General features: G+C 40.3%; 1 protein-coding gene across 2 annotated transcripts; it reads right to left on the bottom strand.

Annotated features, from left to right (window-relative positions):
* Positions 1 to 881: 881 nt before the first annotated feature.
* LOC146650524 (putative ribonuclease ZC3H12C) lies at positions 882 to 26,876 on the bottom strand. 2 transcript variants are annotated; one of them, XM_085384839.1, is made up of 6 exons: positions 26,752 to 26,876; positions 8,919 to 9,744; positions 7,863 to 8,002; positions 7,475 to 7,709; positions 7,155 to 7,261; positions 882 to 6,985 (listed from the first exon to the last, which is right to left on the bottom strand). In XM_085384839.1, the coding sequence occupies exons 2-6, from the start codon at positions 9,629 to 9,631 to the stop codon at positions 5,472 to 5,474; spliced, it is 2,709 nt and encodes a 902-aa protein (XP_085240965.1). In that variant the 5' UTR covers positions 9,632 to 9,744; positions 26,752 to 26,876; the 3' UTR covers positions 882 to 5,471. The 2 variants fall into 2 exon arrangements, with proteins under 2 accessions (XP_085240965.1, XP_085240964.1); XM_085384838.1 differs by lacking the exon at positions 26,752 to 26,876 and adding an exon at positions 16,955 to 17,451.
* Between the last annotated feature and the right edge of the window lie 773 nt (positions 26,877 to 27,649).

The raw sequence follows: 27,649 nt of genomic DNA, 5'->3' as shown, positions 1-27,649 counted from the left end.
GGTTTAACACAGTACCATAATCTTCCCATGAGTGGATGTCCCAGCAAAGTGAAAGCCAAATATAGTTCATATCATATCACCATAAACACCTCATGCCAGCTGTCAAGCACTGTGGTGGAGGTGTCATGATTTGGGTTTGCTAGCTACAGGAGCTGAACACCTCGCAGGCATAGAGTCAGTCATGAATCATGAAGTCAAACTAGGTCATCAAGACAATGATCCAAAGCACACCAGCAAATCTGTAACAGAATGGCAAAAATATGAGTAAACTAATGCCTGCAAACCTCAATGGACTGAAGCTGTAAAGAAATCCTCCACAATATGACAGAAATTTATACAGAAAACAGATCAGTTATTGCTACTACAGGTGGTTTTACAGCTACTGAATCATGGAATTTACTTAATTTTTTCACGGGGTCGCAAAGTGGAAAGTTTCATTTTCATAACTTAATGGAAACATTTCACAGCACTTTTCATTGTTTCCTGCCACAGCTGATAGATCGTCAAAAAACAGGAAGAGTGATGCAAGTGTAAACAACTGCAGTAGAGCAGTGATGTCACTTCTCTTGCTGTGTCCAAAATACCCAAAAGAAAAACTCTTCTAAAATCGGTGTGATAAGGTCCATCCAAAAGCGATCATGCAGGTTTCTGTGGCATCTGTGGTTCAGTGTAGGCACATTACATTTAATACAAATAAAAATGTTCATGAAGGAAAATTAAAAGACTCTTATTTCAAATCACACTATACCAAAATCCAGCATGTACACAGACCAGGCAGGACGTGAAAGCTTTAAGTGAGGCTTTTATTGGTCACTTTTACATCACTCACAAGAACAGTCAACATGTCTCATTCAGCCACATTTTCCCTGATCCTGTAGGTATGTCACATTTGTTTTATGTGCTCTTGTTTTGGGTTTCAATCTCTAAAGCTTAATCGAGCACAACAAATGTTTGGTGAAACCGACTCTGGAATGGTGGTTTTATAGAATAAAAAGTTAAACTCATACAGGGGCGAAAAAGTGAAAGTACTGTACATTAAACCAAAAATCAAAAAAGTTGTTGTGAAGCACAATTTTAATCACCTTAATCAATATAGTGATGAGTGACAACATACAGCGCTGGTCCACCAAATACAAACAAAACGGCTTCAATGTCAATTTTCCACGTCTCTGACACTCATCTGGAAGGATAGTTTCATTCTTCTATCAGATATTCCCGCATTTAGTGTTTTGATGATGGTGGTGGGAAGCATTGTTTAACATGCAGGTGGGGTTGGAGTCAGGTGATCAACTCATCAATGCCATCTGAACTGAAATGTTTTGTCACAGGATAAATATGACGCCCCAGAACAACTGACGCTTCCCTCCAAGGGGACAAATGCAACCCAGAAATTCCCTCCTCCCCTCCTTTTAGGTTTTCCTTTTAATTTGTTAACTCTATGTATGAATCAATACTGTGATTTACCACCATAATCCTGGATCACATTATAGAAAGAACCACTTTATTCCCTAGCAGAATATACAGTGAAACAGCAGCAATGGTCTAACACTTTTTTTTCCTTTTTAATTTTGGTTTAATAAAAGCACCACTAGCCCGAGAGATGAGCAACAAACAGCCTTTTCCTTGGCTGTGGTCCCTGAAGAGATGGCACTTACTTATTTCTGTAGCAGAAATGAAGCTGTATTAAAGCACACTAAAAATAAACATGTGAATAAATGTGCTAAACAGGGACTGTCGGCATTTTACATTTTTTCTATTGATAAAACACCTAATAAAATACAAACACACATCATGATTTTAGTCAAATGAGCAACAAATGACAAGTTGCTCGTCATCGGTTAATACAAACCCCACATGCAAATTCAAAATGCAAATAAAGCGCATTCAGACTGAACAGGAGGCAAATCTGAGTTCACTACACACATACAAATCTCCTATTATTGCTTTGGTTGTCAGCAGATTGCTACCATCGTCTGTAGTTTGCAGGGAAAATGCTAACTACCACCTATGGCATAGAAAAACTGCAACCGAAGTTGGTGTGTTCCATGCTTACTGCTACCAACCTGCTAGCAACCAAAGCAGTCGCAAGGAGGTTTTTGCCAGCCGGTGGTGGAATATTTATTATGCCCTGGCTTTAGCAATCCATTTGCATCCTCCTTCAGAAGCTACTTGCCAACTGGTCAAAGACTACTCATTGCTCCCACACAACCAGAAGTTGCAGACCAGTTCCAAGGACTGTGTGACCATCCCTAGAGAGCCAAAATTGGGACTAATCATGGCTATAATTGATGGTAAAATTGTCTCCATGATTGTCATATATAGATGACCCTTTCAGAAATAACAGGGCAGCTTAAAGTACTTTATTACAGTAATGATAATCCAGGATATGCCAGTTGCCGAGTCCAGATTCAAAACACTAAGATGGTGCAAGAAAACGCTTGTGCTTTTCAATGGGGTTTTGCTACTCAATGCTTGACGTCACGGTGGCTAGGTCCATCTCTGATACTGTCTATCATTTCAGATCTTTTCCCCATGAACTGATATGAACCATCTTAGTTGTTGCAGAATTCTCCAACATATTTAAATCCAGGATTCTTGAGAGCCAGGTTCTTCTTTTTGATCACTGCTAGCTAAAGAGACAGAATATTAAATGGACATATGCATAAGACGGAAAAAAGAAGAGATTTAACTGTAGTCATTCCAAATGTGGCCTGTATGTTGCTAGCTAAAGAACATTTACATCTGTGTAGTCAGCACATTAGCTATACTTAAATTTAAGTATATAATTCAAGACAGAAATTTGCTTCATGTTCAGTCGGAATTCACTTTTTCAAGCAACAGCTATGAAGAAATCCATTCACAGCATGATGTCAGGACATGATTTAACACACACTTTCTAGGGATTTTTTTTTTTTGAGAAAAAAAATACACACATTTAGAAAAATACCTTTTTAAAACGTTTGTAATAATAGAAAAATATGTATTTGTACACTGAATAAAGTTGTTAATATTTATCAGAATGTAAACACAATAACTTTAGAAGTTTGTTAAATTATACTGTAGGGTGTCTTAACCCATTTAGCAAACACTAGCACATAGTGCCAGACTAGCAGGGTTACCACAGACTTAGCCTTTAGCATCATAGCGGATAACAATGTAGGCTAATGATAAGAGAAAAAATGTGTAAAAAAAAAACCAAAAACCTGACAGACTGTTACTCACATTTGTTCATGCCTTGCATACAACTCTCCAGGGTTTGAGAATAAAGTTTTTTGATGTTAGAAAGCTCCACAGAAATAAAGAAATACATTTTCTGGAAAGTGTTTAAGAAACATTTGGAACATTCAAGCTAGCTACAGCGTTTGCTGCTCCCATGGAGTGTGATGCCAGGAAACTTTAATAACAGCCAATCACATCACAAAACAACTTTAACAAGCTCTTTCTGTTATAAAACTTTTAACCCTGATCACTTTTACTGTTTTATGAGCGTGTGCCCACTTAGCCTCTAGCTAACCAGTGTTAGAGGTTTCACCATTTCTGAGCTAGACTCCACCTTGCTTTCCGTTCACCGACAATACACACAACTATATCCAAAAAGTGCACTTGAGACTTTACTGCACCCGGAAACAGGGAACAAGAATCCCCCTTACATAAAAGCCGAACTATCACGGGCGACATATTTTGCCACATAAAAATATTCAACTGAAAACTTGTTCTCACATTTTCATATAAAACAATGTTTATTTTCACCATATAGGATACAATTTGTATCAACTAAGAGAGGTGTCATCGGGCTACTTGAAATTAAGCTAACCAGGCGAGAGAGTTAGCTTTCCAAACAGTTCCTCGGGTAATAAAAATAACCTCACTGGCAGAGATAGTAAAAATAAATTATCATAATTTCATTCAAAAACACACAGCTCCAAGCAAGCTGCATTAAGAAGACACAACTTAAAAATAATTTTAAAACACTAAAAATATATTTTAAATCCCCCCCGCCCCTCGATTTTTGGGAGAAAACAGGCAATTCACAGAAGTCACCTTGGGCACTGCAAAATTATTATGAATATAAATATATAAATAAAAAAAATATGGTTAAAAAAGTAAGGATAACTGGAAACCTATACGAGCCCTGCTGGCATTTAAGGAGGTCTGTGATGGTCAGGATCAGTTGAAGTTATTAAAAACTATTTTTATTGTCTTTTTTTAACAGAACCACAGACTTTGAAACCAAACATGAATATCTCCTGAGAAAAAAACCCTGCAAAGTAAAAAACTACCATGGTCCAAAATGTAGTTCAGTGGTGATGTAGTGATTTTAAGGTTATGATTCTCACCCGGTGCCTGTTTTGTTTTTTTATTCAATGTCTCATAAACTAAAAAAAAAAAAAAAAAAAAACTGTGGATCTGTGCAGTTAACACAACTGTATGCAAAGCATTAGAGGCAGATAAACCCTCCACCACTGATAAACGATACCCCGTGTCTCACATTCACAAACATTAAGTATAATAAATTAACACATAATTTAAATTAAAACAATACCAACAATCTGTTCCCCATAAACATTTCCAGTTGCCACACTTTGAACCTGATTTAGCACACTGATATTGTTTAGCGATGGAAAGGAACAGCGCGTGATGAACCGTGAAGTCAGCTGACAGGGCTATCCTAACAGAGGAAATAACTCTCATTCAAAAGTGAACAAGAGCTTGGGGTTTTCAAGTGGAGTTTTTGCTATCTTCTTTTGTGGGTGCTGGTTAAGTTTCACTTCCTTGTTGGGGGAAATCCACAAAATCTCGCAACAACTGATCTGCCACCTGTCAGCACAGAAAGAAAGCCGTTTGTTGGGCTTACTTGAGCGTCAACTATGGTCGGGCTGTATTTGCAATGTGGCAAATACGTGCGTGCCACGTTAATGCTGAAAATGTTAGAGCTACATACCCAATGTTGTCATCTCAGTGACTAAAAAAAATTAGAAACAGAGAAACAGCGCAAACGGCTATAATTATACCCTGATATGATTGCCAAAAGAAATGATCTGAAGAAAAAAAAAATAACAAAAAGTGCAATAAAACTAAAATAATTTTAAAATTATATAAATAACTTAAATGTAACAAATAAATAAGTTTAAAATCAACAATACTGCCACCCTTGAAACACCTTAAAAGCTTCCCTAAATACAGTGCTGTTTTGACTCATAACCAAAAAAGATGAAACATGCAGATGCACCCCTACCTTTTCCTATGTTACGTTCAGAAGTAGCAGGCATATTTCTAGAAAAAAAGTATGGCAATTTTGGTATTTCTCTGTATAATAATAGCATTAAAAAGGCAGCGTGTTAACAGCTGAAGGAGTCTCGTATCTTGTGATTTTGGTTTCTGTATGCCCAACTTGACTTTTTTTATTAAGCTTACAGAGGATATCCCTGCAAATACGAGTTTAGTTAAGATGAAAACTTCACTGTGTTTATTCAAGAGCTGTGCTGTGACTTCTCCATTAAAATGGCAGCTGCAAGCTCCTGAGCATCCGTCACATGTGGGTTCCTGGTCATTACCATCCTCACCAAATCTGGAGGGAAGATGCCGCACAAGTTAACAAACACCCTCTCCCTAAGGTCCTGGTATCGACCCAAGGCAGTTGGCTTTGCGTGCTGGGTTGCTGAGGGCATGTGGCTCTTGTGGGTAGGGACAGATGGAAGAGACTGCTGTGAAAGCGATGGAAGACCTGGTATTAAAAGGCCATGTGGTGATGAATGAACTTGCTGGCCCCAAGGAGAGTGTCCATGGACTTGTGGAAAACTCTTATAGGAAAACAGATCATAGTAAGGCTTAGGGGGTGGCTCATAATTAGGGTCCCAGTTCTGCTGGTGCTGAGGTTGTTGGGTTCGCACAGAGTAGTTTCTTCTAGAATGAACTGGTGAGCCTTCACACACTCTGTCCTGAAGCCCATGTTCCGGCCAAAGGGAGCCCACCATATTGTGGCCTCGAGGGAAGCTCTGAGACCGGGCATGAGTAGTGGGTGTTTGGGGTGGATGTTGTGGATGAGGTGGTTCCCCTGGAAAATTGGCGAGCAGCTGAAGCTGTTGCTGGGGTTGGATGTAGACAGAAGCGGTGTTGACGTGATGTGGCGAAATGCGAGAGGCGACAGATGCTGGAGTATCTTCTATGCCAAAATCACGTTGTCTCCAAAGTCCTTGAGGATGGACATAGCCACGAGGAGAATGCTGGCTCAGACTAGGAGAAACACGGCTTGCCTGGTGAGGGTACTGGCCAGAGTAGTGATGATGATGGTGGTGGTGGTGGGGATGATGGTGATGGCACTTGGGGCTATCATCTAACACGGGAGAGAAAGAATCTGAGCTGACACTGCTTTCACTGCTACAATCTGAAGCCAGTGAACTTGTGCCGAGCTCACCTGGAAAGAAGCATTCAGGAGTCTGTGGCACTACAAGACTGAGTCCCGAATAAGCCTTTACCACAGAGTTGTAGCCCACCACTGGAGAACTGCATCTGTAATAAGATTCAGCTTTGTTTGGTCCTGAAGCCCCGGCAATACCGGAGCTGCATCCAGTACTTCCAGCAGGGTGTTCCCATCTTTCCAGATGTCCCGATGAAGGCGGTCCCCCTGGAGCAGGATGTGCTACAATGTTATTGCTACAGCTGCCACTAAGACTGCTGTTTCTCCTCTGTTCCTCCACTTTGGAACTGACCTGAGTTTTGTCCTCTGAGAGCTCACTGAAGGAGCTCTGAAGGCTCCGATTTGGCTGTTTCTTTCCGGTATCCCGAATCAGCGGGGCCTCAGCCATTCCTTCTGATTGACCATTTTTTTGGCTCTTCGCCATCAGGGCATGTTCCAGCAGGCCTCTTGAAGCTACTGATGAAATTTTGGCACTGGCACGGAGTTCATCTGCCACAGCTCGCTGGGGCTGACTACCCCTTTCAGGGTGATAAAACTTGCACTTGTGGCCATATGTGCACTTTTTTCCTAATGGAAGAAAAAATGTGAAGTTTTTTTGTCATTGTACTGGAATAAAAAGCATTTATTCTCGTACAATTTTTTATCTAATTCCACTATGCAAGAGCAGACATCTTCTGCAGCATAGCTGATAAGCATGCATTTGATAAGAAACATAACTAAACATTTTTTTTATTACCATAAGGACATGGCTGCTTTCTATGTTCAGGAATAACAGGCCTCTTTCTCAAGAAATTCTCAAGACTAGGTCCATGGCGTCCCAGCGGGTCATCAGGTGGCATGAATCTAAATATACAGTTAACAGACTGAAATTAGATGCAAATATTGAGTTCTTTCAAACACAGACATACGTTGAAATTCTCCCTTTTTTTTAACAACAAATTGGTTAGAGTAACACAAAGACAGCATGTTATTTAGTATGTTCAAAGGTGCAGGGAAACAATGACGTTAAAAGGAAATCCAACAGATTTGCTTCTTGTGCTGGTGCGATATGCTTACTTGTCATTTACAAACGAGTACATCAGCAGGCGCTCATCTATAAATTTCTTCCACTCTGGCTTCTCATTTGCTAAGTCACGGTAGTTGTCGTTTGAAACAATTATACCATCTGACTCGTAGGCCAGTTTGACGATGAATCTGTCATCGTAGCAAACCACACGACGTCCCTGAACGCGTCGTGATGGAGTGAAAACCAAGATCTTTTCTTTCTCCAGACGCCGCAGGATCTCTTGGTCTGAACAAGGAGAGGTGCAATAGTTAAATATAGAGAGAAAGACTAGAGTTAATGGATAATAGGAAATGCTTCCAAGAGCAGGATATTAAATCACATCCTTCACACTGTTGTTATTCTGGGACTTTCAACTGTGACAACGACTGTAATTTTTACCTGTGATAAGAGCATCAGGTCGCGACTGCTCCTTTCTCCAAGCAGGGACAAACACTGTGATGTCACGGTGGCCTCGCTCCAAGAACCAATCAACTGCTAGCTTGATACCTTGGCAGGAAAAAACTTCCTTGTTCCCATGACTACACAAACAGAAGGCAAGCATCAGCCACACAGCTAAGATTAAACTTTGCCTGTTTGCTTGTCATAGTCATACTGTCAGTACGGCAGGTTTTTCATGTTTTTTGAATTATAATCAAGTAACACAAAAAAAGCTTAGAAGTCAAACTCTTGAATTAGGCATCTGAATGTAGAGTATCCTCAGGTTGATATTGTTGATGAAGATGTGTTTTTGCATTTTACTAATGATTGTAACCATCTGAGGTTTAAGGTTGTAAATCCAACCCTCAGAGAAAGAACTGTTTTTTTAAATAGTTGTCTTCCCTGACTGCTGAGACTTTGAAAAACAATTTAGCAAAAACAAAAATTACATAATCGTATTACATCTTCCCACAATGAACAATTGTTTCACTTTGTGTCACTAATTACAAACCAGTGATACAAACTACAAAGGCATAGCATTAGTTCACACAGGCCACAATCTCAAGCTCAGCTAGAATTAGCTGATACCCTTCTATGCATCGAATTGGCAATATAAAGCACTGCAAGCCACTTTGCAACCCATCTGTATTCCAACTCGTTTCTTAGTAAATCTGATTAAATCAATCTTACACCTGTTTTCACCGATGTCTCCTCTATTGCTTGTCTCAGAATGTATAGTATGTAACATGTAACTAACATTAATAGTTTTAAACTGATATCTTCTTAAATGGTTTTGGTAAAAACTGGATTTACAAAAATTCAGAAAACTAAACAATGCATGTTTTCAACAAATAAGCATTTCTCTAAATGTGTGTTATATGGCTTTCAGCTTAGCTATATATGTTAGGCTCTTAAGCCTAATATAAAGTAATAAAGCTACACTCTTTGTGAGGTAAAGAGGTAGATACATGAAAGCAGAACAAAACCCTAGTATATTCCAAAGCTTCTCCTCCTCACCTCATGGCTACATTGCTTCCATCCACAACAACAGGTCGCAGGTTTTCTTTGTCTTCTAGCAGGTGGGACCGGCACAGTAGCCGAGAAGAATCCAGAGAGGAGTTGGAGGTGGAGGACAAAGAGGACGAGGGAGACTGTGAGACAGCTTGACCTCCTTGCTGATCCATCTCTATTTTGGTTCCCAGTTTAACCAGCTCTCCCAGTATATCATTGATAAGTGCGTCAGGGCCTAGTTTCCTCAGGACCAGCAACACTAGCTCTTCGGGGTAGCCTAGTTTGAGAGCGAACTCCACCTTCGTACGGCAGTGTGTGATGGGGTCAGTCAGAGATGTTTCCGGGGGGTCTCCAGGAGATGTATTTGGTGCCAGGTCCAGCCTGACTGGCTGAAAGACTGAGGACTCCTCCCTTTGGTGTAGGTGAAGCTGATCGTGGTGCGGTGTTTTAGAGTCAGAACCAGACCCGGTCTGGAGCCTTTCATCTTCACTGTCAGAGATAGCACTCTCTTCAGAAAAGTTACTGCAACTGCTACTGCTGCTTGAATGAATGATAGAGCTAATGCCTCTGCTACCAGCAGTATTGCTGCTTTTAACAGTGACACCCGCTCCTAAATTCCCAGCCTGCCGTTCAGCACCTTCCACGTGTAGGTAGTCCAGATCCAGCCCTGGGCTGAGGATGTGGCCTGTCCCATCCTCCAGATGGTCCTTCAGGCCCATGAATCCTTCTCATACATCCAGCTCCACTACCTCCGTGACCTCCCAAACACCTGACTGACCCCACTGTTACTACTGATACTTAACTCACTTACTAACTAGTCCTGTGAGGGTACCTGGGAATTAAAACATAAAAAGGAACTGGTTAAATTCTCAGTATATACTCACTTGTCATGTGATACCATCACATGAGGACACAGGGCACTACACTGCATTTATGTTCAAATACAGAAACACTCGTGGTCAGTACTCCATTAACTTCTACATAAAAAACAATTGAAATGTCATAAACATTAAAAACCAAAAAATCTGTTTATCTAAAGTATGGCCCAATGATAATAAAAATTCTCCCCAGCAGCTGTAAGGGTATTTTATTCTGCTTCTTCCTCCCATCTCAAGCACGCCTCTTCTTCATCAAAAGGAAAAAAAAACGCAGGGCCCAAAGCAGCAACACCTCCTCTGCCCTGGGACAGAGTCTGTCTGCTCCAATAGCTAATTTGCATATTAAGTTCTGACTGCAAGATTCAAATGAAAAGCTGCTGATGGTGCACGCTTTATGATGCTTAAAACATGCAGGCTGAAAATTATCTTTACCAACTTCTACTGATTTGCATTTTAACAGTGATGAGTTGTGTTGTCAAACAAATAACAGCTCTGGGACAAAACGCTAAACACCCGAGTACCGAGCAAATGAGGGGAAGCCAGCACAGACGTAATAACTGTGCAGCACGGGCAATTTTCATCTGCTAAAGAACAGCAGCACTGTCAGAAACACTGTTGAATCATATCCAGCCCTCTGCTTAAGGCATTTTTAATTCTTCAGTTTGATACTTTACGATTTAAAGCACCTCATTTTATATGTACAGAGTACAAAACTTGACTCTGTCATATGCAGGCATTCTTATTCTTATTGACATATGCATTTTATTTTGTGAAATACATTACTTTACATTTTGAAACAACAGCTCAGTGAGAAATAGGCCAACGATCTTGCCATATGAAACACTTCATTGCTGCTTCACACCAGTAATATAAATAAAATAAAATAAAATAAAAGCCTTTTTGGCCAACAGGCAGATTCTCCGCTTACCTAATCAATGCATGCACTAGCTGTAACTTCTAAAATGGGATTGACATTGTTTGTCTCCTCATATTGTGGTGACTTCATACTCAAACATAGAAATGCGCTTCTTCTTGATACATCATTTCAAAACAAATATGAGCAAAATTCATTCATATGCGTTTAGTGATTGCATTCACTAATGGAAACCGAAATGAACGTGACGACGTGACGTTACAGTAATTACAAAGATCTGCAAAGTTTGTGGCAAGTCATTGGACACGTTTTGTGTGATAACTCAACAGAGTGCGTTAACTTTTCTGTCTCACTGAGTAAGTGAGAAAACCCACTGCAAACATGATTTTATTGTTAGCAGCCCTGTTTGGCACATCTGTGTCCTCAGAGTAAAGGTAAGAATAAGCTGTCATACAGAATCAAACGCATTTTTAACTGCTTGGCACATTTTGCACATTCAAAATCTAAACGTGCAGCAAGAAAAGGTACAGCCGAAATTTACAAACATGAGCAGCCAACAGGAGATTAACTATAATTAAGAATAATTTATGAAAAAAGCCATGGATATATGTATGATAAATTAAATCCATTTTGACTGGACAAAGCTAATGTTAAGAGGCAGGAGGTGCTGGCCGTGACATGAGTCAAAAAACACATTTTCCACTTATTTCAAATCTCCGGCCACTATAGAGGTGGGGCGTCCTATCAAAATCATAAAAAGAGGGCTCTTTCTGACACAAACAAGCGTTACTGTTACAGCTGTGTGAGCTACCATGACAAAGAAAAATTACAAACTGCCCATTAACACAAACACAGTACATGTTTTATGTTTTCCAGTTAGTTTACTGATCACCGAAAGCCCAGAAGAAATCCTCACAGTTGGACACAAACTACATTACATAAAGCTGTACTTCTATTTAAATCCACAACATAAAATCTTAAGTAATGTTTATGAAATTCAGTCAGTGATACACCAGCTAACACTGCAGTCAGTGTTTGTGTTTATGTGGCCTTCCTGAATGTTTCTCAGTTCCATCTGTGGTAGCAAATGAGAGAAACCCCTAATGTTGCTCAGAGCCTCTGAGTGTGGCCTGCTGGTTGTGTGGGGGTGCACAGACTGGCTGAAACAAAGAGTGATCTGTAAATTGTTCAGTGACCACTTTAAAAAAAGAAATTAAATGTCTTTGTTTACTTCCAGTGTATTCACACAAAACATCCACTAAATTACCGATGCTTTTGGTAGCTATAACCTCATTTTGAGTTGACTTTAAATGTTGCTCATTTCCTCAGAAATACTATGTCTTTTTTTTTTTGCCTGTCCCGTTTGGTTCCTTTGCCATCAGAATTATTGTCTAAAGGCAAAGAAAGATGCCCAACGGATTTACTTTACCAAATTGACCATCCCAGCCTTGCCGTAATGGTCCATTTGATTCACCTTTTATTGTTTATTTTATTTATTTTTTATTTTCACTTGCTAGATACGGGACAGACTTGAATGAGGAAAAGAAAGGGGAGAAAGGAAGAGGGGGAAAAACAACGGAGAAGAGGGACGGGGATAAAGGGCAAAAAAACAAAAACCAACTAAATAAGCAGACAAAAAAAATACATATATCAATCACCTGGATCACCTGTTGAGAAAGAAAAAAAGAAAACAAGCAGAAGAAAACGAGAGCAATACAATAAACAACATCACGATGATATATGGGAATATAACAGTAAATACTAAATATTAAACATTACTGTGCAGCACGTAAGATCGACAGCGCACAGTGTGCTTTGAGGTGGGAGCCAAAAAGGGTGTAGTTTGTGTGTGTGGACCTGTGAGCATGGACGCGCTTGTTTTTAAAAGGTTCCTTCATGTAATGATCTGCTAGAGGGTGTGGGGAGAAATACTATATATCTGGTTCCATATTTTTATTTAGCATACTAAATAAGCCTGGCATATTTTAAAGTTCAAAATAGTACCTTTATTTGATAGTGCTGGATATTTAATATTCTTAAATCACACTTACATCACCCTCACACAGCTAAACATGAACATTTGAAAAAAAAAAAAAGAAAGAAATAAAGCTGTCCAGCGCTCAGAGCAAGCCACCAGCTAGCTGCTAGCAGCCTCGGTATGAGCAACGGAGGCAAGGTAAACATTATGGAGATGAGTGAAAAAGAGAAAAGTTATAAATATATAAAGATACTGAAAAATAGTGTAAGCACCTGACATTAGTTTTCTTAAGTAAATCTGCTGCACCAGCTTTTGTTTGGTAAGGTAAAATATGTTGGATAAAGGTGGTTTAAAGCAACTCTTTCATTTTTGCACATAGCATGTAGTTTTTAGATATTTAAGCAAGAAAAATATCCTCTAACTTACTCAAGTTTAGGGGGAAATAAGTTATATCCAGTGAAGTTTAATATTTTACATTAAAAAATGCTGTTTGTTTGTATCAGCAGATCACAAAAATTGTACAACTGAACCAGCCAAGAAAAATAAAATCAACTATTTACGCTCGGCCTAGTTCCTGCCCTTCATAAACAGCAGGTTTGTACACCAGGTGGGTGGGGCTTCTTCAGCCCAAGCTGATTGCCAGAGATGACTATTTCATATAATATCCACTCTCACTGACATACAGATCCAAGAGTAGATAAAAATTCTGTGAATCAGAGCGTGATGCCTCATGTTTGGTTCATATTGAACATGAACATCCACTGTTCTAGCACAATATATATGAAGGAAAGCAAGAAAAAGCATTGTATACAAATTACCCGTTAACCTAGTTTAGTCTTGTTGGCTTCATGCATAAAAAAACAGACAGAGCCAAGATCCTCCTTTGAGGGTACCTCAAAGGTACAAAAAAATTTATCTTCAAACAGAGGCATAGAAAAAGGAAGTGACAGTTGAAAACCAGTCATATGATGACTTGCCTCAACACCCCACCTGTAACTGGTATGATGTGGACAGAGTGGGCCTGCTTCAGTTTTTGGTGACAACGGTTCACATCACAAACAAATACCAACAACTGTGTGTTTGCATGTAAGGTTGTTTATCTGTGGAAATACCCACGGAGGGTACTTCCAGTGCATGAAACTGCCCTGAGATCTGTGAGAAGTGAACGGGAATGTTATTTACAAGTTTGGTGCATCTTCTTCAAATGTTGTTCTTCAAAGTACGATGTCAAAAAAAAAAAAAGATTTCTGTGAAAGAAAAATACTCTGTTATGCTGCTCTGGACAAATAATGCTGATTTTTTTTATGTGCTGACACAAGGTGAACAAATACTGTCTGGTAGCATTGGAAGACTTCAGTTCACTTCATGAAGCTGCTCCTCATACAAGACTGAACATTTATTTCAAAAGATACATTTTTTCACCAGTTGTTTGCAAATCACTTCAAAAGAGCTACTTCTGCACTCTGTATGCGCTCCTATTTATGGTTATAGTTTAAAGAAGAATTTCTCAGATCGCACGCTAAAGCACCGGAAAGCAGGGGCCTCTTAATGTCCCGACCCCCGACGTCTAAGCTGCACCGCCGCTGTTTTTCATCCTGAATGCCACAAGAGAGCCGGAATAATTTAGTCCAGCAAAAAAAAAAAAAAAAAAAACCAGAAAAAAAACAAAAGAGGCACAAAGGGGAAGAGAGCGAGAGTGAGTTTGTGTCGGGGGGGAAGAAGTGTGTCTGGCGTGCCGTCCTTCAACAATGCAGCTGCCACACAATCTGTCCTCCTGTGATGGGAGTATTGTTCTCTCGGCCCGAGCAGCATGCACAGACGGAGGCAGGGGCTTTTTTTTTTTTTTAAACCCATTCACCCCCCACACCAGCACATCAACATGCAAAGCATGCCTGCTTATGCATCAGCCGCGCGGACTTCAGTCGCAGGATGCCAGACGGAATCTGAGGAGTCAGCAGAAATGTGAGAGTGACACAGCAAGTGTGAAAACCCACTTATAAGGCAGTCCGGTGACATGTGGTGTGATCTCTGCACTATATATGTGTGCCATATAAAGGAGTGTGAATACACAAATGTATTTGCATGGAAGTTTTTGGGAAAACCAAGAGGAAAAAAAAAAAACTCCAATAACTCACGAGGAATGCCATTAGCTGTTCCTTGTAGTATTTCTTATAATATTTCAGTTCCATTTTAATGTTACTTAATACTACACAAAGACCTGGATGACAATTAAGCTATTATAGTTTGTGTTTCAAACATACTAAATACATAAATAAATAATATCGCTGGTGGATTTGTACAATATCTGAAAATGTCCAGTTAAACTTTGAAGCACTGAACAGCAGCATCTATTGCTTCATTTAGTTTTATAAGTGTTGATGCTGTGGGTGTGGATCATAAACCAAGAATGCAGTTCAAGAGTCCTGTACAGCAGCAAGAAGTGCTACAAAGGAGACTTTTGAGTACGTTGGAAGGTGTTTGTATATCTGTCAGTCTTTGGTAACATGACAGCGTCACCACAATGCAAGATGCAGTCGCGATAATTCACAGGTGTGCAGCCGACATGAAAATAAGAGTGGGTGTCTTCCAACAGCTTAGTGGTTTCAGAGCTGGCGTGATCCCTACACATGCTAAACTTTAGTTTTGAATGAACTTTCTGTTCACTGCTGTCTATCCGGAATAGCCCATCTTGAAGTACAGAAAACAAGCAATTGTCTCCTGGTTAAACGTGGACTTGGTTGTAGGGAGGAAACTCAGCCTATCAGATGACTGTATAGTGTTAATATACACGGAGAGAGTTTACATAGTTTTTATATTTAGTTACAGGGTGAGTTTTTTAGCTTCTGCCACCACACAGTGTCAAATCACCAACCTTTTTGTTCTTTTCAGTATGAAATATCAGAGATGGGTGAAAAAAAAATGCAATTGCTGGTGAATACTGTTTTTGTTGAGCAGCCATATATTACAAGATGAGCTGCAGTGACAGATTAGCTTAAACCATTTAGCTGAGCATGCATAGCCGTTGATTAGTCTCCTAAAAAACTTAATTACATGCATCAAAATCTTGAAGAACTGTAACGATCCTTTAAGTCCCTTTGGATAAAATAAAGAAAGAAAGAGTCTCACAAACTGCCAGCTACCGTGAGTTTTAATTTTGAGTGTGTATTTTATTGGAAAGAATAACTTGTCTACCAAACTTCGGTGAGTCAGTGTTTCATCGAGGGGAAGCTGAGAGTCTTTCCATACTGAGCAGATGCTGCAGTCTGCACTTCGTTGACCTACCCTGCCCATCCTGACAGTGGTCTGTGCGTATCATTATATGTGTTGTGATCCCGGGTTAGCCCCCTTGGGTGTGGGGTGGAAGGATGAGCTCCCCTGAGGAAAGACCCCGACCAGTCCCTCAGGGCCACCGCATGGCTGCCATTTGCCGGCTGAGTACAGCAGTGACCCAGTCTGCCACGCCAGCGACCGGCTGGGAGGGGGACAAAGAGGGTGCGGAGAGTGGGGGTGGGGGTGCATATAGGATTGGGGGAGTGGTGGTGGGGACAACAGATGCCTGCTGAAGCCACAGGGGACCTCCCTGAAAGCATCCTGTTCCTACACCCTCCCTGACTGCAACTGGTGGTGTCCAGATTCATCCTCATTGATACATATCACCACTGTCTGTCATGTGGCTTTTTCTGGTAGCGGACAGCACTCGGTTTCACCTCTAAGCTGTGCAGAGTCTGATTCTGCCTCCCTCGCTGCTCAACTAAAGGCCATCATACGGAGACATTTAGTGGTCCAGACCCTGCTAACGTTCGTCAGCACATATGATAATCTATAATTTGTTTACATTAATTTAATTGAAGTGAAACCTAACCAATGACCCGTTGAGGGGGAAACCCAAGGAATCCCCCAAAGAGCCCTGATTTAAAACCACAAACGGCCTTGTCTTAATTTCACTTGTGAGCTCAGACTGCGATGCTTATGTATACGACAACCTTCCAGAGTGAACTGCGCTGTCCTAAAAATCACACTCAGTAACTAACAGGTATTATTAGTCTATAAATGTCCCCGTTTGAGCGTTACAGCAACAAAGACTGTGCAGCTTTAACTGTTGTAGTATTACAGCACGTCTGTTCACTGGTCACATATGTTTATCATTAGGTTATATGGTTACAGAGATTTCATGATAAAAAAAAGAGTGAAAAAAACCCATCAAAATACTGCAGATAATCCAGGATGAAGTATGACAGCAGTGTTATCAGCGTCTTTAACGGGCCAACGCGAATCCAAGCTAAACGCACAAAAGTAAATTAGTAAGACTTACCGAACAGTTCCACGAGAAACAGCAAGGCAGTAAAGCACAGAAGAACCAAGAACTCCTACAAAGTGTCTCCTGACATGCTACTCTGGATCATATCAGCAACAAAGCACAAAGTGGGAAAGATTTTAAAAAAGAAAATGACCCAGTAAAGTGGTGAGGACTAAGCCCAGGAGTATGGCCCGATTTTCTTTTAATGGAAAAAAAGGAAGTTAAATGTCTTGTATCCACTAGAGAACTGGAGAAAGCTGCCAGTCCAAGTGGGGCTGAGCAAAAAATGAGTTTCCTGGTCGAGTCTGGCAGCAGTCTTAAGTGATCAACCATGAAGTTCTCCTTTTTTTTTCTTTTTGTTGTTGCAAAGCAGAGTGATGTGTCCTGAAGCTGCAGGGCTAGCAGTGTTACTGACAGCAGATGGAGTTTAAGGCACCTACCGTCCCCTCCTCACTGTGAGTCTGCCCACCAATACGAGCACAGAAATCTCCTCGCACAGCTCACTTTCGTCTCTTCACCAAATCTCCTTCTGTACACATGCCAATCACCCCCCTCTCCACCAATAAAAAAGGGACTGTGAGATGTAGTAGGGTAACTCCACCCCTTCCCAACCCCTCACAGACACACGCACACATCACCAGACCATCCGCCGACCATCAGCCATGAATGGACGAGAAGGCATGAGTTGACAATAGAGGGGAGGGGGATACAAAGGAGGGCCCTCAGCGGGCAGCTGCACACGGACACACCGTCCTTAGAGCTATTACACCCAGACACACACGCACATGCACTCACAAACACACACACACAAACAGATACACAACAAGAAAGAATGAGTAAAAAAAAAAGGAAAGAAAGAAAAAACAGCACCCAGAATGGAGCCCTGCGTAACACCTGGCTCGGTGGAGACGGCTGTTGCCTTCTACATCTTTGTTTCATGGTGGGAGGACTGGCTTGACTCAGACAATGACACAATTATGTTAAAAGTAGTGTGTGCTTCCCAAAATGGGTGTCAGGAGTGTGATCGCCTACGAGTGCGTATGCATCTCTCTTATGGAAAGTTAGCAGGTGGGGAAGGAAGCTGCAGTGAGCAAAAGACACCAAACTAACGCAGTAAAAAAAACAAAAACAAAAAACCCCCAGCCATTACAATCAGGAGGAATTTTTCAGTCTCAAAGGAGGTCGGGCTGGACTTGAACAGCTAAAGTTAACCAGTCATTTCAAATTTAGATAGAAAAATATTTATGATTTTATTTTTCCAGAGAATAATAAAAACACATTTTAAAACATCCCGTGAACAAACGTAATCTTTAACAATTTCTGTGTGAGGTTTGCAAACACCTAAGGGGAAGATTGTGCTCCACGTTCCTGAGCAGATTAAATTCCTTTAATCTAAATGTAGATGTCAGCGAGGGAATGTTGATTGACATATAAATAACAGACTGTATACCAGAGTCAAAAACTGAAAAGTTAAGCCAACCGGAGGTATCCTTAATGACCAGCAGGGGGCGACTGCTTTAGTTGCAAAAAGACTTCCAATTGCGTCGAAGTCTAGGTTAGAAAAAAGACCCCTCAGCTCCTTTCATCAGCGACCATGGTTCAAACATTCCTGATCATTTTATGGGCTCAAGTGCTATTTTCACATCACACTTTTTACACGTGCACATCATCTATACACATCTGGCTAGCAAAAAGCAAAAGATCTCAGTTAGGTCCTGGGAGTAGACAGGATTTCATCCGATATAAAAAACTCTGCCAAATCAAACATGGTGGAGCTACCTGCTGTGGCAAGCCCTTGTAAATAAGGGAGCAGCTGAAAGTAGCTTTGTTGTTGAGATTTGAGACGTTTCATAATCGAATTTCTGAAATTCTTTGATAAAAAAATCTCAATACCAAATCTCAGGTCTTTAAATTCAAATTGAACCTCACGTAGTGGAGCTTTGACCTTTAATGGCTCTTTGATCAAATCTGTCTTGTCTCGTGTAGAGTCATATGTGGCATGTTTCCATTTGAAATGCAGTCAATATTGCCAGCGGACGACAGTCAGGAAGATGTTCCAGCTAAGCCCACACAGTCTCAGTGGAAAGTCATTTATGTGGCATGCCACTCATAAAGCTACACTAACAAGACACTCGGTTAGGTGCATACTACTAGTCCCAGGTTTGATCGTATTTTGCTTTGAGAACTTCATAAATTTTTCATGACTCTGCAAATTGAATTCTTGTCAAATGTGTGTGGGAATGTGGGAAATATAGAAGTGCGCTACTGAATTGCAATCTGATGTGTACGTCTGTGTTCTTAGTTGTTGTTTTTGTCTGATCGGGGACTAAAAATGAAAAGTAGCCCTTTGGCTAATTTTGTGGATGCACAGCAGCCACCTGCTGTTCAAACCGTCTGTTTTTGTGGGGCAGCCATTTAGAAGAAAGCTGGCTCAAAGGGTGGGGCGTTAATACTGAAGGGCTTCAACCTCTACACCGGGAATGTCAAATTTCATATTAGGGGTCAAATACAGTCCACCTTGATCTTCAAGGCGCTGGACCACTGAACTTCCCACTTCTATCAGTGTGAAGAAGTTTAACCACATATTAAATCTTTGACACAGCTTAATATAAGAAAAGGAAGTGCAACTCCAACAGTATGTCCTAGATTTTCCACATAATATAAGAAATTTTCAATGACGTTTTTAAGAGATGTGAAAAATTACAGAAAAAATTACAGTAGCTCATTGTGCAGATTGTCCCGTAACTATAAAACAGAAAGTTTCCATTAATTCACAGAAAATGTTGTTATTTGGAGACCCATTGTGAAAAAATTGTCTATAGTCAACAGTGAAAAAACTGGAACTTTTCTGTTATTTAATTTTTTGTCTTGCTTAATTACTGTGGTGCAATATGAATGATCATGTCTCTGTAAGCAGAAAATGCTGAAAAATGTAACTAAAATATGTTAAAAAAGTCCAAAACTTTATGCCCTCCTTCACATTTTCCAAAGTGTCCAATGCAACAGATTCAAGTCTTTGCCTGGCCAACACCAATTCTGGACCCCGGACCTTATGTTCGACACCCACGCTCCACCAATACAAGATAAATAAAGATTACATTGAACTTTACTTTATTAGAGCCCAAAAGTAAAGATGAATAGGTCTCCTTTCATTTTCTTAATTCTCTTAATAAATAAAATAACGACAATTATTACAAAGACGATGCTTTCCCGTAGCTGTTTCTAGTTCGTCTGTCTTCCCCCATCTCGCATACTTCTTCCCAACACCATCCACAATGTGCGTCCCCCTCATTCTTTGTCTCAACTTCTCTAAGTGACCCTTATTTTTTGTTTTACTTTTCGGTTGGCCAGTTAATCTTCTGTCTTTTGTCTTCCAAAAACAAAAAGAGAAAAAATATATAAGGCCCCCTTTGCTTGCTTAGGAAAAACCCATGGTAAACAACTTTACATGTGGTAAACATGGTTCTTAATCCAGGAAAATTACTTTAAATTACTTAACATGAAAAGCGGCCAAACCTGGCTCACCTGGAAAGTCCAGGCCATGCAAAACTGTTGGCCTGCTCCCATTGTTGTCTAAAGCCTCAGAATTTATCCCTCAGGGTTGAGCACTCGCTATGTTTTTACAGTAGGCATCACTGGTTCTTTAAATGCAAATCTGACCACATCAAGCAGTAATACCTGTTCTGTGTACGCCCATGATAAACACAGGCAGCATAATGGTGTCACTCCCTCTACAGGGAAGACTTTAAAAAGATGTAGGTGCAGAGTTTGTCAAAGTTTCAAACAAAGAACCCTCTGAGTCATCACAGGCATTAACTCTGAATCTGTCCCTTAAATAATTTTTTTTAATTTTATTTTTTAAATGTGTGTCAGTTAGACTGATTTTTTTTTCTTTGACTGATTTGAGTTGGAGTCATCACCGATGATGACTGAAACCTCAGATGGATAAAGGTGTGTTATGTGCTGGCATCTACATATCTGGTAGTTATAGTGTGAAATGTGGACTTCTTCTGCTAAAGAAATGCTTCATTGTATTATCCATTGTCTAAGCCGTTGGTTCCCTTATGGTGTGAATTGTTATTGTACTGTCTACTGTGTACACGCTTTGAACACACTCATTTCCTCAAAAAACAAAAAAACTCTGTCAAACAGAGCCCCAGTCCCTTTGCATGGTTCCTGGATGATGGGAAATTCAAAGGCCCTGAATGACAGCAAGGATCGTATGCGGCGTTAGCCATCATGATTCACCAGCACAGATGATTGGCGATGACCTTTAGAAGAGAGAAAAAGTATCACAAAGGCAACTTGTCTTAAAGTACAGCTAGTCTGGGGATGTCAACAGCCCCTACGCCGTGAAATCTCTGCGTTATTGTAACTTTAAGCGCCTTGGAGTCAACTGTTGTTGTGATTTGGAGCTTTAAAATAAAACTAAATTGAAATCTGAGATTTATCCTCCCACATCTTTAAGGGAAAATAATAATTCAACCAATCCAGAGGCTACTGATATGTTCCGCCCTCCAAAAGAACATTCCCTGACAGGATTAACTTTATGCCTAAACTGGATCGTAGCTTAGGCCCTTGCAAACATCTAGGATGTTTGCAAGGGGGAAAAGAGGCCAAGCATACGTAAAGAAAGAAACCTCCACAGATGACAATGGTTTAATTGCTTTAAACAAGGTTTAATTGTTTTAAACAAGGTTTCACTTCAGCAAAGTTTTTTGTCTGTTATTGCTTCTGTGTTCCCTGCAACAAGTGCCAAGCTTAAAAACCAACAGCAGAGGAGACCGGCTGTTCCACCCATTTCTGAAACAAGTGACAGTTCACACAGCTACAGCATGTAGGTGTGGCTCTGCAAAGCTCTGTTTAGACACTTGGGGACAGTTGGCGAACTCTAACCTTCACAGAAAACTAAAGAAGCATTTTTAAAAAACACAACAAACATCCCTTCAGATAAAAAGATGCTGCATCTGAACAAAAGGCAACACAACTTTGACCTGGATTATGTGAAACTGTTTGAGAAGGGAATTTAAGTCTGATATGCGCCAGCAAAAACAACCGACTCAAACGGGCTAAGAGAAAAGCAATCAAAAGCAGAACTTTGTGTGACTATTTACTGCAGATATGAATACACTGTGACTACACATTTTGGTTTTTCCCTTTTAAACCTCTGCACACAAAATGTTTGAAAGTGACTGCACAGATTTACTTAAAAGGATGCATCTTTCCAATATGGCACACTTTTCTCACATAAGTCTTTCCAATTCACCATAAAGAAAAACGTCCAATTAAATTATCTGAAACTTTTTTTACTTGGAAAAACAAACTGCTTAGTTTAAAGTGACAAAAGCATAGCTAAGTATATCATATATCTGTGTATGCTGATTAGATGACTCACATGTCGGGGGGTTAGTAATTAGTAAAGTAAAGAAGGGCTCCTAACTTAACCAGCAGTATCATGTCTTTTAATTCCACAGTCTGATTTGTTCAATTATCACGTCACAGTTATTTGATTATCAGACTGATTTTCCTCTCTCTCTCTCTATCATCCACCCCCACTCCCCGCTCCCCTATGACTTGCAGTGACTCCTTAATTGGGGCTCAGCTGACAGTTTTTCCCCTCGGGGGAGCAGGCGCCATGTGGACCATCTGCTTCAAGTCGCAGGATGAACAGGTGTCCTGCTCCCGGCCGCCTGCCTGCACCTTACCAACCCTATCGAAGTGTAGCACGGCACAGTGTTGCGCGGTGTAGTAGCCGCCGCCGCCGCCGCTGTGTACACAAGATAAATCCGAGTAGTTTTGTTTGACCTGAGCAGCATTTCTGCCTCAGACAAAGGAGGAAGCATATGGAAGCGCTACCTAATCTGACATAAAGATCACAGCCATGACAGTAAAGCCTGTTACTGCACGTCTGAGTCAGAGTTGTTTGGTTGATGCATCTGTTCTTAAAAGCATTTTGAAAATTGGGGTTTTGTGTTTTAATAAGCGATTTCTATATTGTGTCCATAATCCAGAAAATCCATATTTATGTTGTTCGTCTATATTCTACCCAGCTTTGGAACAGGATCTCACTCATGTGTGATAGTGGGTCACTACAAAGTGGTTCCTCTACAAAGGATTTCTATGGTTAGTTTGCGCTGAGTCTTGTTGAGTTTAAAATTCAGATAAGGAAATACAGACAAGAAGAGAACATATCAACTCTACACTGAAAACCACCATGTAAAACAGCGCAACTGGATGATATAACTATGGGTTAATACATGTCCCAACCTATATCTGGATGAATAACAACAACCGGTGATTGAATCAATATCAAAAGTGGCCTGCATTTCACAGGTACACATTTCCGATCTAATTCACCTAATTCTGCACCATCATATCCCACACCTTTACTATTTAAAACTACTTTTTTGCAAGACTAGGACTGTATTAAAACACATTTTACTCCTTTTTTTTTAAGCATTCTGCAGTATCGAATGAGTTCCAACAGGAAAATTAAAACTTCAACCTGGGTAAATTTAAACTTGAAACTTTTAGAGATGTCTGTTATAATCTTTGATGCTGCACCAAACATGCTGGTCTGCGTCGTGTGCGTTTCACTTCAGAGTTCTGGAGCTCTGATTGCAGATTACTTTAAATAACCTTTAACCTGTCTACACCACCCTGAGTACCTCCATTAAAAGATTATTTTAATGTCCTTGAACAGTGAATATCCAGTTGAGTCCTTTTTACTCTAAAATCAATGATCTAAGTAATCAAAACAAATAAGGACAGAGCAAAAAGGATAGAAATAAGTGTGGGTGTAAAGGTAATCCACGCTGAGGGCTGAGTAAGTGCCAGGAGCAGGGTCTGCAGCAGATCTTCAAACAGTACACTGGATAAACACTGATCCAGGCTGCAAGGATTACTCCAGCCCTTTAACAAGGCCTGAGGGGTGGAAACAGGCAGGGGAAGAGGTAGTCCAGCTGGTATCAATGACACACACGCGCACACACACACAATACTATGCTAACAGGCTCTACACATGCTGCTACCTATGAAGAGGGAAGTCAAACAAACCAGTGTGTGTCGGGTGTGTGTGTGGGGTTTGTGTGTGTGTGTGTGTGTGGTGGGGGGGGGGGGGGGGGAATGGGATGGGGTCACTCAGGACTTTGAAAGAACAATAGGTTGGCCTTCAGGCCAGTGCCCTCTGGGTCACTTAAGGAGGCAGCATGAAAACATGTTAGTGCGCACACACACCACCTGCTGTTTCCTGCAGGCTTGTATTTGGTGTAATGGAGATGGAGTGATTCTGCAGCCACACATTACTGAGATTTACCACATAGCTGAGGCCAATAAAACCTCCATGGCAACTTGGCTAGCATCTTTGGAATTGTAGTTTTAAAAAGCACATTAGGGCCGTAACTGAGGATAATTTTCACTGTTGGTTTGTCAGAAAGCGGTTAAAGACTGAAACATACACTGGCAATATATTACTGCATCAGATTGAACTGTTTGCTGGGAAATTACAAACCAAATTATAATGGCACACAACACACGACTTGGCTACCAGCAAAGCTCGCCAGGACTCGACAGAGAAATATCAGCAACTGACACTGATACAGGTCCTTTTTGCCTGCAGGCTAATATCAGTCAAACAGTCGACAGCGGTGACCTGTCAGTACACCCCTGTTTCTAAAGAACTGAAAAGCGATAAGAGTGCTACATCCATACATCCATATTTCTGCATTGCCAATTACCTGTGGCAATTTTCAAGCTGCTACCTGCAGACCTACTTCAGTGTTCCAAGTCTTTTGATGTTTATGGTAATGCTAGCGGGATTTTGAGGAGTTCTTTTTCACTTTTTTCGAGCACTCTGTGAGAATTAGAAGAAAAAATATGGGAATGATCTGAAGCAAAACAAATTTCTTAATGCTACATAAAGTGAATCAGGCACATGTACACGGTGTTTCACACATAAATTCACAGCTCTGTGATTAAGTCATGATGGATCGTCCCCACAGGGCCTGGCCTATTGAGCACCGTTGTGTGTGTATGTGTCTACAGGGCGCTTTAGCAAATAATCAAATTTACATATATGCCTGCACATCCTTGCATGTGTGTGTGTGTATGCGGGGTCATGTGTCTGACTATGTGCAGGTGTGCGAAAGTGTGTGTGTGTGTGTTTGACATCAGGGCGAGTGCCGGGTCAGAAGGGTCACAGAGAAACAAAAGCATGGAGCAGCTCCAGCAGCTGCCGGGCCAAACGTCATCCACAGAGACCTCTGGCCTTACCATCACCCTTTCTTTTCAATGGGAGCGTGCCGTGGTCCTACTTCTGCTAACACATGCATATTTACACACACACAGACACACACATGCTCTGCCTGGCGGGCCACAGTCATGTCTGGAGCTCAGTGCAGCAGGCGAAGGAGGTAAAAGGTCATTTGGGGACATATGCAGAGGATGTATGGGTGCAAATCAAGTGTAAACCTCTGTGGCTGAAAAAGTGAAGACATCACTGAAGTGCAAAAAAAAAGAAGTTTCTCTAAAAGTCACACGAGTCTGCCTCCAAAAATGAGCCAGTCTTCATAATTCAGCATCAGCTATGCTTAACGGTTTGATGTAAAACTCTCTATAGTCTATTCCCCCTTCATAAAATCATCTCATGCACAGTAATTATATTTTTTTAAAAACTACAACACAAGCAGCTTATTCAAATCACTGAGCTACATCTCTTTACTTGTGGTGTTGGTGCCTTCTGGAGCATTTTTAACTGCAATACTTGAAAAGGTTATGGTCTGCTGTGTGGTACATCCCACTCATGAAGTTTGTGCTTCAGTTGCTTTTTAAATTCTAATATTTTACACATATGTTGCACCCATGCAGTTTATGGCTGACATTATTAGCTGATAATGTCTAAAGATGGCCATTTGTCGCAAAACACAGCACTCACCAGAACCTAATAATTCAGGCTTCCTTCCTTCCTTCCTTCCTTCCTTCATTCGTTTATTAACGTTTGCTGTGCCCATCTGCAGTGTATGGTTCAAATGCCCAACATGATTATACCTCAAATCAACAACTACAAGACTCTTAAAATTATCAATCAATCAATCAATCATGTCACAAATTGTGTAGAAAATCCATGACCTCTTCACAACCATTTGCCTTTGTGTCACAGATCAGTTTTTCCTGTTCCTGCTCAATTCATCAAGCTCCCAGCTTAGATGACATGTTTGAGCACAAAGGGCTTAGTGAGAAAGTGAGTGGCAGTGTGTTTGTATGTGTTCACGAACAAGGAAACTGAATATACTTAATGAGGAATTATTTTAGTAAGTAAATTTTATCCCAACATTAGCTAATTATATTGTATACTGCACTTATGTCTGCAGACTATAAGCTGCACTGACCATGAGTTCATTCAGCACTATCACTTTACAGAAATATTTGTTTTTTTTTAAAAAAAAAACCCAACATAGAATAACTATACACCTGTCCCATATCTATTAACGATCTTTGGACATGTCTGTGATGCTACACCGACTTCATATTGATTTTACTAAAGTTAAAATATTTCCTGTGCATACTGTATTCTTGGTTCCAGTTTTTATAATGTTTTACTTTACTGATATCTTCTCTTTTCCCTAAATGTAAACTGCCAAGAATCAGTAAGGAATCTTTTGGTGCATTTTTGTTCAGGCAGTGTGAAAAGATTCATATATGATCCCTATTATATGTAGTATTTCATGATATAGTATTTCATTTCTTATGCATGTCGTTAATGATGACTATTCATTACTGTATATCTTGTTGAAAACAAAATAATGTCCACTTACTTTATCGTAGCATCCTCCCGTGTTGAATTCATTCTCCATCACATGTTACGACAAGTGTCCTTGTAAAAACTCTCATGGTAGTGCAAAGTTTGCATGCTGACGCTGCTGCTCTCGGGATCTCGTGGTTGTCAGAGAGGAAATCTACAGAACAGCCGAGCAGTGAGCGTTTCCTTGTGACTGCCTGAGAGTCTCCACCTAGCGGCCATGATCTGCATCTGCATGAAATCTGTTTCTTGCACTTTGCTCCAGAGACGATATTGCTACGCCTCACAGTCTATTGTGAAAGCATATTCACAAAATATGTCCCTTTATGCTCCAGTTTGTGCATTGAATGATTTCACACTATTTGCACATCAAAGCCTACTTAAGTCTATTCTTAGTGACAATGTGTTGTACTTTTCAGTGATGATCTCAATATTAAGTGCTTAAAATTTTGAACTACTTTGTTATTACATGTAAAGTGTGTTCTTGAAAAAAAATGGGCAAAATGTTTGAATTTCTTCTTTAATTTACCACAGACAAAAAGAAAAACACTCCTTACAGGGATAGTCTATGAAGGAGTTTCAGACAGACTTGACACTTCAACCATTATTTGGAAAACCTTTCAATACCTAAATTCTGGAAACATGACTACGTTTCCCCCCTAATACTATAGGTACTAAAGGCAGCACATATATTGCATACAAGCAATTTTTGAAATGGAAAGCTAAAGAAATTTAATTGAACTGTCTAATATTGTAAGATAAAGACATGACAATATTAAACAAAGCACAAAAACAAAAGAAAAAAACAATCCACAAAAAATATAAAACTGAAAAAGGAAAAAAAAAAAAAAAAAGAAAGAAAAGAAAAAAGCAAAACCCAAAGATCGAATGTGACCAAGCACTTGGCAACAGTG

The sequence above is a fragment of the Rhamphochromis longiceps genome, linkage group LG16 (genome assembly GCF_057381845.1).
Source record: "Rhamphochromis longiceps isolate RC_006_pf linkage group LG16, R_longiceps_female_GT1.1, whole genome shotgun sequence".
NCBI classification, from domain to species: Eukaryota; Metazoa; Chordata; class Actinopteri; order Cichliformes; family Cichlidae; genus Rhamphochromis; species Rhamphochromis longiceps.
Note: the sequence above shows the minus strand (reverse complement) of the source record. Positions and strands in the feature narration are given on the sequence as shown.